Source organism: Azolla caroliniana, unplaced genomic scaffold, assembly GCF_043228905.1.
Source record: "Azolla caroliniana isolate FFs.n. ecotype wild unplaced genomic scaffold, voAzoCaro1.0.p SCAF_6, whole genome shotgun sequence".
Lineage (NCBI taxonomy): Eukaryota > Viridiplantae > Streptophyta > Polypodiopsida > Salviniales > Salviniaceae > Azolla > Azolla caroliniana.
In genome coordinates, this window is record NW_028230441.1 from 23004335 (window position 1) to 23018042 (window position 13708).

Genomic DNA, 13708 nt, shown 5'->3' on the forward strand with positions numbered 1-13708 from the left:
GAGAGCGCATAACTCTACAGAGAGAGAGAGAGAGAGAGAGAGAGAGAGAGAACGAGGTCGTTGCCTCTGTTGTAACCGCCGCCTGTGGCGAAGAGCATGAGTCCGAGGTCGTTGCCTCCGTGAACTCACTGTTTTGTACATTCATACATAGTGACAGTTTGCAGCCTGTGGGCTGCCGTGGTTTTTTCCCCTAGTTTGGGGTTTTCCACGTAAACCTCCTGTGTACCATTTCTCTTCTTTGTGTCGCGTTTCATTACCTTTTTTTTCTGTGAAAAGAATCTCGGTTGTGGCCGAGTCTTGCGCATAAGGAACGTCCAGTTCCCGTCAATTATGTTGAACCAAATTGGTTCAACGCCAGTCTTAAGCCTCTTAGCCATTTTGTACTTATCCTTCACATAATATATTGGCTATTATCATCATCTCTCTCTCTCTCATCCTCACTATCTCTCTTTTCTCTTCTCTCTTTCTCTCTCTCTCAAGAGTCTTACGCAGTCCCCTCCTCTTAGTTCTAATAGTACTTCTCTTCTTTAGTACTAATTCCATCTCTGCTTTAGTACTATTCCTGATAGTTTGAACCAATTTTGGTCCTCAAGCCTACTTGTCGTTCTCCCTCATCCTCCTACCCTTTTCCCTATACTATGGCTACTGTTAGCGCCCAAGAACATCAATCCATTTTCTCCGATCTCCAGTGCCTAAAAGAAAAACTTTGTCGCCTTGGAACAAGAAAACCAACGACTGATAAGGGATCTGCAACAAATTGCTCTAGAAAAACAACAAACGCAGCAACATCATGGGGAGTTAGCATTACGGGTACAACAACTCGAAGCAGCATTGCAACAACAAGGATCGAGTCCCCAAGGATTTCATAAAGAGCCGAAGATTGGACTTACGGTGAAATTTGATGGAACGCGATTGCAATTCCGGGGATTCCTAAATCAAGTACGATTAGTCATCCAAATGCATCCTTCCCGATACCCCACTGATGCATCCCGAGTCGGCCTAATAGGCACGTTGCTTAGCAGCTCAATCTTAGCATGGTTCGCTCCGATTCTAGAAAAACAATCTGCATTGGTTAATAACTTTGAAGATTTTATTAGTGAGTTTAAAGCCTGCTTTGAAGACACCGACAGCATCAGGACGGCGATCAACAAGATCCGACGATTGCGTCAAGCCGATCGTCCAGCCTCTGCCTACACGGCGGATTTCCGTCTACTCGCTTTAGATATCCCCTGGGATGATCAAGCACTAATGGAGCAGTTTCGCTACGGCTTGCAAAACGATGTCAAAGATCTACTTCTAACATTTCCCGAAGAACCAAAGTCTCTTACGGAGGCAATCAATCGAGCGGTCCGATGTGACAGTTGAGCATCAAATTTCGCCCTCGGTAGCATCCTTTCTCAACAAGGAGATAAAGAAGAGTTACATCTTGTGGCTTTCCATTCGCGCAAATTCGATGCCGCGGAAATCAACTACGAAATACATGACAAGGAGTTATTAGCCATCGTGGATTCCTTTGTGCAATGGCGGCATTTCTTAGAGGGCTCTCCACATCAGGTCATCGTCTTTAGTGATCACAAAAACCTTGCTTATTTCCAGAACGCTCGGGTGCTAAATCGACAGCAAGCTCGGTGGGCTCAATTCCTCACGCGTTTCGACTTCAAAATCACATATCGACCGGGGAAGCAACAAGGAAAAGCAGATGCGCTATCACGACGTTCATATCTTGCACCTCATTCTGGTGATCCAGCGTTTGATAATCAAAAGCAAGTAATATTGGGACCAACACGATTGCAAACAACGCGGATTTTTCACACCCCAATGGATTCCCGGATTACCGATGCCATACGTGCGAACTTGAAGACAGACAATTTTGTTGAAGACATTCAAGCGCACATTGATACCTCTCGGGCATCCTGTTCCCAGTCTCAACAACCAGGTATGGACTACCGACAATTCAAATATCATGATGGTTTGTTATTCTTTAAAAAGCTTCTATATGTCCCCGATTGCTCCTGTCGTCTTCAAATCGTCCAAAGTTGTCATGACACCCATATGGCGGGACATTTCCGTAGCACTAAGACGTTGGATCTAGTTCAACGATCCTTTTGGTGGCCCCATATGCGACGTTTTGTCGACGACTACGTTCGGACCTGTGATGCTTGCTGTCGAGCAAAGATGCCACGACACCATCCATATGGCTTGTTGGAACCCTTAGCAATTCCAAGTAAGCCGTGGCAATCTATTTGTCTTGATTTTATCACAGATCTACCGGTCTCGAAGGGGTTCGATGCTATCTTAACCGTCGTCAATCGATATACGAAGATGGCACATTTTGTGTCGTGTACTAAGGCCATCACTAGCGAGGAAACCGCCGCCCTTGTCATGCGTGAGGTATTTCGGCATCATGGCCTCCCAGACAGTATCATCAATGACTGAGGACTGCAATTTGTCTCCAAATTTTGGTAGCATCTCTTCAAGATGCTCAAGGTCTCTTGCAACCTCTCCTCTAGCTACCATCCTCAGACCGATGGGCAAGCGGAACAAACAAACCAAACGCTGGAGGAATATCTCCGGTGTTTCCTGAGTTATCAACAAGACGATTGGGCTGAGATTCTCCACTTTGCGGAGTTTGCGTATAATAATGTTGACATTCACTCCTCGACTCGAGTCTCCCCATTCTACACTTATACCGGTTCTCATCCTCGCTAGTCGATGATTGACACCCCGGAGCTACCTACCAATCCTCGAGCCGAGGATCATTTGGAAAGACTACGCAAGATCCAGATGGATCTCTCTACTCATCTTCATCATGCTCAACAGACACAGAAGACTTACGCGGATCGTCATCGGCTTCCCTTCTCTTTTGCCATCGGACATCGAGTATGGCTTTTACGTCGTCACATCGAGACTACTCGACCGTGCGACAAGTTGGATTATCGCCGACTCGGTCCTTTTTCGTATTACCGGTAAGCTTAATGATGTCACGTTCCGCCTTGATCTTCCTCCGCAGTCATCGGCTTCCCTTCTCTTTTGCCATCGGACATCGAGTATGGCTTTTACGTCGTCACATCAAGACTACTCGACCGTGCGACAAGTTGGATTATCGCCGACTCGGTCCTTTTCGTATTACCGGTAAGCTTAATGATGTCACGTTCCGCCTTGATCTTCCTCCGCATCTTCGGATACATCCGGTCTTCCATAGTTCTCTTCTTGAACCTTATAAAGAAAACACTCTTCCCAATCGTGTTACACCACCGCCGCCAGCCCGGAGTATGAAGTTGCTGCCATCCTCGACTCCAAATTTATTATTTGGTCGATTTGCTCGGCTATAGTCTGAGTGAACGTACTTGGGAACCCGTCGAGCATGTCGCCAATGCTCAAGATCTTCTTGCTGAGTTCCATCGAAAGTATTCGGACAAACCCGGTCCGCAATCAGCGTCGACTCGTTCCACTTGTCGCTTTAAGGGGGAGATAGTGTCATGATATGGCAAGAATCGAACCCATGCCCTTATGTTATATGGGTCGAGCTCTAGACCATTATACCATCTATTTTTCATTTAAGTTTTATTATAGGAAATTAATGTATATTCTAGATTTCTCTGGAACATTCTAGAAGCTTCAGGATTACTCCTGAGAACACTATAAAAGAAGGCACTAGGCATTATGTTGAACCAAATTGGTTCAAAGCCAGTCTTAAGCCTCTTAGCCATTTTGTACTTATCCTTCACATAATATATTGGCTGTTATCATCATCTCTCTCTCTCTCATCCTCACTTTCTCTCTTTTCTCTTCTCTCTTTCTCTCTCTCTCGGGAGTCTTACGCAGTCCCCTCCTCTTAGTTCTAATAGTACTTCTCTTCTTTAGTACTAATTCCATCTCTGCTTTAGCACTATTCCTGACAGTATATGTCTCATTTCTCCTTGATCTTTCTCATTTGTAGGGCATTATTCATACTAAGTTTAAAGTGCCCTATGACTAGAGCATTGATTGAATCTCTCAAGAACTTTTTGAATGTGTTTTCCTAAGATAGTCAAAAGTTTCTTATTTTCTCTATCCTTGGTTATCTTCGTACTAAGGATTTGCTTAGATGGTTTGAAGTTCTTAATAGGAAAAGACTTACTAAGCTCTCTCTCATGCTGTTATTTAATGAATGTCTTCTTTCAAATCACCATGACGGAAGGTGGTCCTCACATCTAGTTGTTTAATTTCTCGATGTAAATGTTTGAATATTGAAAGAGTTGGCAAGTTTGTCTAGATTTTTGAGTTGAAACACTTGTTTCGACCATTTTAGAGTGTTTTCGGTGATGGTGATGGATTGAATGGAATTTTGAGCTAGAATTTTGCCTCTTACGAAAATCATAGTTCTTTATACCATTTTGGAGTTTCTCCACCAGATAAAAATAGTAGTTTCTCCTTTAATATGGACATATTCTTATCTTACAAAAGGACCTATCTAGATGTCCATATTAACTTCATTGCTATAACTTTCTTAGTAATCCCTTCAAAGATCCGAACAAGGTTCTAAGCCTCGACCTTATTAGTTTAAGTTGTTAACTCTTGTCAATCTATCTTTTATTTTTACTTTAAGCTCATTATATGTCCTCTTAGTTACATTTTCAACCAAACCCTTAACCTTTTGTACACTTGGATTCCAACTCTTTTCTCCCATCATACATACCCTGCCACAACAATGGGACTTGGTACATGATCCCAAAATCTTTAGTGTTGGGCCTTGTACAACCAAGCCTGTCATGCAATGCTCATGAGTTCTAGGTTGCATATTCTAAGCACCAAGTTCATTTATAATCTAAAGGGATTCCCATTCATTAAACCCTAAAATCGTTATGAACAACGAGCAAGTCCAATATGGTAATTGCTTTATAATAATAAAAAGAATTAAATGTGTGCCTCTAGATTTTGATGTTGTGGTGCCTTTCCAATTGTGTGACGCTCAAAACTTTAATGAGGAACAAAATACAAGAAGATTCTCTTAAACACTCAAAACAAAAGTGAGGAATGAGGACACAATAAGGCTCGCCTCGAGGATAATGGAAATAGAGGTAGAAAAACGAACATCGAAAGACCTACACATCAATACTATTGCTACTAGTTTTGCAAGCAACTCTACACTAGAACCAAAACTTTACATTCACCTCCAATGCATGATGCCAAGTGTAGGATTCACTTCTAGGATGCACTTTCATCACATTTTCTTCACCCAAACCCAATCACTCATTTCCTGATTTTAACCCTTGACAGGCACAACCTACTACATAAGAACATTAAAAAAACTTCCTAAAAACACTTGTACATATAGCACAATTGTGCAAATTCAAATCCTTGTGTGTATAGCTTAGCATTTGCTCTCTTTTTACATTCCAATGCATTCAACCATCAAATACAAGCTCGCCCATTTCACGCATACAACGTGCACCTACAAGCGCATCCACACAAGTCAAGAGGGGAAAGCTCCTCAGAACAACTATTACATTTTGGCACTTACACAAAATCCCACAATCATTGTTGTGAAATACTTAGCAAAAAATACGTGTAGAATACGTATTCTAAGTATTCTAACTTTTTCTTAAATACTTAGAATACATATTTTATAGATAAAATAAGTTAAATACTTAGAATACGTGTAGAATACTTGTAAAATACTTCTTAAAATTTAAAGTTTTTATTTTCAAATAAATTTGATTTTTTTTTGAAATAATAAATACTTGTTAAATACGTAGAATACGTCAATTTTTTTTAAAACGGTAGTTCTAAAATGTAGAATACTTTAGAGTATTCTAAAACATACTCTAAACATAGAATACACGTTTTTTAAGAAATATGCCCACAATCCTTCATCAATAGTTCTATCCTCCCTAGTTTAGGTAATTAGTGATCATATTGTGGTGTCCCTTTCATGCAAGAGCATGCATTTGAACACACCACTCTTTTAGCCACTCCCGTTTAGCACATCACCCATTTTAGCCCACCCTTTTAGCACACCATTTTGGGACACGTGTAGCTAGGCCGTACCAAAATGGGTCCTTTGTATCTTCTATATATTGAATGATAAGTATGAAGCAAGCTAGGCTGGTTTGGTTTCCTTTTATGTGCATTTCACATAATTGGTGGAGAAGCGGGGTCAAAATTTAGCCACTACTACCTTGTTCATGGCATCCCAATTCCCTTCCGCTGCCTCCAACGTCGATACCCCGATGGAGCCTGAGTTCTCGCAACCTCACGCACGACCTTCCCCTTTCCAAATGGAGCAGCTCCTGGAACTCGTCTCCAACTCCATGCTTCAAATCAGCCATACGAATCAAGCTATGCTCTCCTTCCTCTCCGCTCACAACGACCACGCGCAAGATCGTCCAGATTCCAAGGTGCGCCCAAAGTCTTTCTCCGGATTGCCTTCCGAGGATGTCTTAGCTTGGTTGGATCATTTTGAGATGATCTCTAGTTACCATCGATGGCCCGACGAGCGCAAAGCTTTGGAAGTTCGTACCCAGCTCGAAAACGTCGCCGCCACCTGGTAAATCCAACAATCAAGCGACGTGACCGAGAATTCGGTGATCCTTCGGGATTTCCTCGTACAAAACTTCGCCCATCAAAATTCAGCCCAAACGGCGTTACAACAACTCGAAACATTGTAGCAACAAGCACACGAACCTGTGGGCCAAGTTGGTGTTCGCCTCAATCAACTCCTCATTTGCGCTGACCCTACCATGCCTGAGCATGTGAAGCTTTTCTTCTTATGGCCTCGTCTGCGCCACGACATCACTCGCCGCGCTCAGGACCAAGGTCCACAGACATTCAACGACGCCATCCTCATTGCCCAACGAATCGAAGCTTGTACATTATCGGACACCCAACCTCGTTGGCCCCATCCATCAGCCACCGACTCACGTGCCCAATACCAAGGCGCGGCCCCCATGGACATTGATGTCCAAAGCATGCAATTGCAAGCTCGCCGCAACCGTCCCGATCGCGATAGCCAAGGGCGCCCGAGGTGTTTCTACTGCCACAATTATGGACACATCCGACATCAGTGCCGAAAATTGCAACAACAATCTCACAAGCAACAAGTCCAGGTAACTATGGCTGACGCGGCATCGTTGGTTGAGCTTCCGGGAAACTGACGTCGAGGGTGCTGATGGAAGAGCCAACCCTCCACATCCAAGCGTCCGCCTCTTCTAGTTCGAGGGTATGCACCGCCCTCGCCACCATTAATCACTGCACCCACACCATCTTATTAGACACTAGTAGTAGTATATCTTCTATTAGCACCGCTTTAGTACACCGGTTAGGTCTCCCCACATCCACTGCTCCTTCCATCCAAGTCCTTTTTGGCGATCACCAACATCTTTATCACTCTCACACACAAGCCCATTGGACCTTCACCTTAGGCACTATCACCTTCTCACATCACTTTTATGTCTTGCCCCACCAACTCTTCCCCCTCACCGTAGGCTATGATTGGTTCCTCAAGCGTCGCGCTGTGATTGATTTTGATGCGCACAAACTTCTTGTCCCACATGCTTCCCCTATCCCTCTTCTACAAGATAGCTCCCCTAGCCCCCACCTTAGCCAAGTTCAAGTAGCACTTAGTCCACAAGAGCGATTGGTCTCCATCCGCCAATTATTAGCTCGTTTTCCATCACTAACCCTCCAACCCACACATGCTCCTACTGTCTCTTTCCCAGTACAACATGCCATTCGTACTGGGGAGGCCACTCCGATCTGCATGGATACCCGCCGACGTTCCCCTCTCAACCACGATCGCATTGATGCGGCCGTCACCGACATGCTCACCAAAGGTATTATCGTTCCTTCCACCAGCAATTGGGTTTCGGAACCCCACCTCGTCAAAAAGGATGATGGCACCTTCCGCTTTTGCATCGACTTCAGGCCTCTTAACAAAGTGACTATCCATGACCTCTACCCGCTCCCTCGCGTGGACGACCTCTTGGGTCAAATCGGTGGCTCCCGTTATTTCACCTCCCTGGACTTAGCCTCGGGATATTGGCAAATCCCCCTAAAACCTTCTAATGCCCACAAGACCTCATTCCGCACACGCCGCGGGCTATTCCAATTCACTCACATGTCATTCGGCCTGTCTGATGCTGGCAGCACATTCTAGCGCATGGCCAACTCCATTTTTTCCGCCCTTATCAACAAAGGTGTCCTCCTCGTTTATCTCAATGACATCCTTATCCACATGGCCACTTGGGAGGACCATCTACAAGCTCTCGCCGAAGTCCTCGCTTGCATAACTAAGCATAACTTGCAGCTCCAATGGAAGAAGTGTCGATGGGGAAGCACCAGCCTCCGTTTTCTCGGCTTCATCATCTCTGGTGACGGAATCCGTATGGACCCTGCAAAGGTAGCAGCCATCAACGACTACCCTCGCCCCACTTCAGTCAAATCCTTGCAACATTTTTTGGGCATGATCACCTTTTCCCTTCGCTTCATCCCAAACCTTGCCTTGGTCACTTTTCCCCTTCGCCAACTCTCGAAGAAAGGCGTGTCATTCAGTTGGGATCTTGCTTGTGAAGATAGATTTCGTCGCCTTAAAACCATGGTCAAGGAATCGGGGTTGCTCGCCCATCCTAACTTTGACCGACCGTTCACATTGCAGACAGACGCATCAAACCAGGGGTTAGGAGCCGTCCTCTTGCAAGCCGATTGCCATGGGCAAGAGAAGGAGTTCGCCTTCATTAGTCGGACTCTCACGCCGGCTGAACGCAACTACTCAACCACTGAGAAGGAGCTACTTGCGATTGTCTGGTCTTTCCAGCGTTTTCATCCATACCTTCATGGTGGACAGGTTACGGTTGAGACCGACCACCAACCCTTGCTTTCTCTTATCCATCGACCTCACCCCCCAGGCCGCTTGTTGCAATGGACACTAGCACTTCAAGATTATCAGTTTACCCTCTCCTATCGGAAAGGTGCAACCAATTTTGTCGTTGATAGTCTCTCGCGCCGATTGCCAGGCTATCGAATTTCTCCCTGAGACATTCGATCTTCCGATACCATTGCCACAACTCGCTACGCTTCAACAACACGACCCCGCCATCCAATAGATAATCCATTAGTTGCGCTCCCTCCAATCGTTTCCCTCACAACGACGGTTCATGCTCCGCGATAACTTGGTATTCTTCATTCAAGCGCATCACGAGCCTCGTCTCTACATCCCTGATGCCCTACAACAAACGTATCTCCAATTTTATCACGACCACCCATTGTCAGGCCACTTGGGTTTCCACAAGGTTGTTGAAAAATTACGTCTCAAGTATTACTGGCCCAACATGAGACACTCAGTCTCTACCTATATCAAACAATGCGCTTTGTGTCAACACATCAAACCTGGGGGCAAGCCAGCTGGAACACTCCAACCCATCACCGTCACATCACCTTTCGAGCTGGTCGGATGGGATTTCATGGGACCTTTTCCCGAAACCTCTAGGGGCAACAAGTATATCCTTGTCATAACATAATACCTCACACGATGGGCTGAAACTGTTTCCATCCCCGACGTCACTGTGCCAACAATTGCCTCCCAACTCTTGCAAAAGGTAATATTTCAACATGGTTGCCCTATCCAAATCTTATCTGATTAGGGCCGCCAGTTCCATGGGGATGTCCTCAATGTTGTGGCAACTCAACTAGGTGTCCAACAAGTGTTTACATCCCCTTACCATCCTCAAACAAATGGCCTCACTGAACGCCTCAACAAGACCCTCAAGCAAGAAATTGCCGCTTACATCGATCCATGCCACAAAACCTAGGATCAAATCTTGCCTTTTGTCACCCATGCCTACAATACATCCATACAAGCGTCGACACGGATCAGCCCTTTTCGAGCACTCTATGGACGTGACCCGTGGCTCCCACCAGAAACATCCATTGACATCTGTTCTAAACCTGCCAACATGGATAGTGCTACTTGGGGGCTTTATCTGCAACAAATGCTCCCCCTCCTTCGACAAGCCAGCTCCCGAAATCTACAAGTCGCACAACAACGTCAAAAGTGACACTACAATGTGGGTCGAATCACCCCGACGTATGCTGATGGAACCAAAGTCCATGTTTACTTCCCAATCCGGCGGCGTGGTCTCAATGAATCCCTCATGCACCGGTGGATCAGCCCATTCACCGTAATTCGTGCCATCAAGTCCACGACTTACTTACTCCGACACGATTCCAACGGTCGACTTACTTACTTCGCCGCGATTCCAACGGTCGATTCACCTCAGCCCATGTTGCCCGTATCAAGCCATATGCTACCCCAAGCCTATCTTCTAGCACCCCTCCTTCTCTCATAGCGTAACACTCCTTGTTTTTCTGAGGGGGGAAATATGGTGTCCCTTTCATGCAAGAGCATGCATTTGAACACACCACTCTTTTAGCCACTCCCGTTTAGCACATCACCCATTTTAGCCCACCCTTTTAGCACACCATTTTGGGACACGTGTAGCTAGGCCGTCCCAAAATGGGTCCTTTGTATCTTCTATATATTGAATGATAAGTATGAAGCTAGCTAGGCTGGTTTGGTTTCCTTTTATGTGCATTTCACAATATCAATATTCACACCCACAAAGCGAAAGACTGTTTAATCATTTACCAAAATTTTAGGTGTATAATACATATTTGGTCACAAAGGCTATTGGATGAGTTTCAAGAATGTTATAAAAGGGTGGAAATAGATTGCTCACATTCAATCATTTAGTCCCCTTTAATTTTACAATTTCTGTAAGTGTCTTCATGTTCTAGTGCCTCCATAGGCAAATGTAAATTTGGAATACAGACATCTCCATTAGTTGAGGATATGTTCTATTGGTATCCATTTCATGTGTTTGTAGAGACTTAAGAAGCAAAGCTTTCACACAACATTAATTTCAAATGTGATGTTTTAGGACATTTTATTCTACAGAGAAATGATAAGGTTGTACTGACCTAGTTTAATGATCAATGCAAAGTCAAGGAAAAAGGTAAAGATGGAAGGTCATAGCTAAACCAATTGAGTGTATACCAATGCAGTACCAAACATTTTCAATTGATAGGGCAACATTTTTCCCCACGTAACGATACAACCCCTTGTCATTGTAACAACTTCCAAAGAGTAAAATTATACTTCACAATATGGGTGGTGTAAATATTGCTTAGGATGAGAGTAACAAAACGAATCAAATCAGTCATTTCCCATTTATTCTAATGAGATTGCATACTCATGTCTCATCCTTAAGGTATTATTACCTCGAGTGCACCTCTTGCTCACTGAAGTTCTCTCACACCTAGGTTGTTTTGGTGTGGTTTGAGGAAAATAAAAATCTCATGATTCCTTATCCGTTTGGGCAGAATTGTATGTTTTAGGCATATATCCTTTTTGTAACATTGCAATACCAACAAATCACACTAATATCGGAAGTTATGGAAATATGAATACAACTTTCATAACAAGCAATGAATATGACAGTATAGGGATGAATCTTATGACCTATCTCTAATTTATTTGGAACTGAATCGGTATGACTCCACTTAGTAATGTACTAGGGATTCATATAATTCTGGTGATAACCTTGGGGATGCTACCGAAACTACAGGATTGGTTTTATAGAGTATAATACCAAAGCTTTCATTCATATCCATTTCTTTGACTCCCGGTGGTAAACTCCATTCGTAGGAGTGAACCAATGAGCCTAACATTAGGTAGACATTAAGGAGGCCAAGATTCATGGCTGGACAAGCTCGTCTACCGGCACCGAATGGCAACAATTGGAAATGATGACCTTTAAGATCGACAGTTGAATCCAGGAATCGTTGCGGTCGAAACTCCTGTGGCTTCTCCCAGGAGTTCTCATCCATTGAGAGAGACCAAGTATTCACAATCAATGTGGTTCTCTCGGGGACATAGAATCCGGCAACTTCACATGGCTGTATGGATTCATGGGGGATCAATAATGGTACCACTGGATGCAACCTCATTATCTCCTTCACAGTAGCTTGTAGATATGGAAGATTCGGTATGTCTTCTTCACTCATCAGCCTATTCTTGCCAATGACACGATCGAGCTCATCTTGTAGTCTCCTTGTTATGTCATCGTGTCGTATTAGTTCTGCTAATCCCCACTCCACAACTACGCTAGATGTATCCGTTCCACCCGCAAACATATCCTAACAATTCAATGATTATCGTCACAAATGTTATAATCAATAAACGAATAATCTTCGTGCACATTTGTAATAAAATAGAAGTCAGCAAAGAAAGGAAATGCATCCACATACCCATAAAATTGCTTTGATATTGTCATCTGTCAAACTGATTGTATTGGATATATGCCCCTTATCTTCATGTAGCAACAATAGAGTGTCGAGAAGATCATTTTCACCATAGCTACCAGCAGCTGTATTCGCATGAGAATCCCGCCGATTGTCGACTATTCTCTGAAATATGGTGTCCAGCTTCTCGAACGTGTCATTGGCACGTCGTTCGAGACCTTGTATGTCTAGAAATCTTAAAGCCGGCAATAAGTTGCCTATATTGGGAATGCCGATGAGGTCTAATGATTCTCGGAGGGCGTCCACGAGCTCCAATCCATTCATGTTTATGATCACGGAAAGGTCATTGAAGGTCTTCCCCAAGGCCATTCTTGAGATGCTGTTGCACGCCCGAACTTGTAACTTCGTGCGCATGTCTTGGGCCTTTTGGATGTCTTGCCACACCGAATGAACAAGACCCCTCATCTCCTCGCCTCGGATTGGTTTGAAGTGTTGCACCCTTGGAGTGTTGAAAAGTTTGGTCATATATACTTCTTTCACCTGGCAACCAAGCAACACATATTTGTTTGGAGACCACTAAAAATGAATGAAAAGATAGCTCATCAAAAGTTTTCAGGACCAAAATTGGAATTTGCAATGAACACTAATTTGAAGTGATTGTGATGTGATGAGAAATCTAGGTAAGATGTAATTTTGAATTTGCATTACCTTCCGCCAAAGTGGCCCGTAGGGCGTGTGGGCGAGGCCCGAGCAGTTGTAGGTGAAGCGGACAGCGGCAGAAGACGAAAGGGAGCGGGAGGCGAAAACAAGGTCATGGGTATGCAAGATGAGGCGGGCTATGTCGGGCGACGAGACAACCAATGTAGGGACAGAGCCCATTTGATAGGACAAGATGGGGCCGTACCGCGTGGACATGTCATGGTACCATCGGTGCGGAAGTTGCGGAGACATAAGGAGCTGGTGGAGATGTCCTAGGAAAGGTAAGCTGCCAGGTGGGGATGGAGGAGATGGAATATGGAGGAGCTCATGTTTCCTCATCCTCCTCTTCATCTTCCTCTTCATGTTTTGTTGGACATACTGCCACAGAAGCACCCATCCCAAGATGCCCAATAACACTAGTGCCCATATTGACCACTCCTCCATATCTCTTCTCTTTCTCTCTCCCTCTCTGCTTCCCTGTTGTCTACGGAAGCTTTCTACTACATATGTATCTTATTGAGGAGCCATTTTCTAATCCATGTAATTTAGCCTGCCTAATTCCCATTATCATCACATGGTGATTTGTGACAAGTTTTCAAGGTGTAAATATAGATTCCAATTTGTCCTAATCGATGAGTGAATCTCAATCGTATGTCCACATTTGGCCCCGATTCTTTAAGTGAGTAACCTGGCCAACCGCCCAACCTAATTCCTATTATCATCACATGGT

At 44.3% G+C, this 13708-nt stretch overlaps 1 protein-coding gene across 1 annotated transcript; it reads right to left on the reverse strand.

Annotated features, from left to right (window-relative positions):
- Positions 1-11336: 11336 nt before the first annotated feature.
- LOC147863394 (cytochrome P450 CYP736A12-like) lies at positions 11337-13476 on the reverse strand. The gene is made up of 3 exons (XM_087321201.1): positions 12988-13476; positions 12286-12819; positions 11337-12174 (listed from the first exon to the last, which is right to left on the reverse strand). The coding sequence occupies exons 1-3, from the start codon at positions 13420-13422 to the stop codon at positions 11539-11541; spliced, it is 1605 nt and encodes a 534-aa protein (XP_087177327.1). The 5' UTR covers positions 13423-13476; the 3' UTR covers positions 11337-11538.
- Positions 13477-13708: the final 232 nt, after the last annotated feature.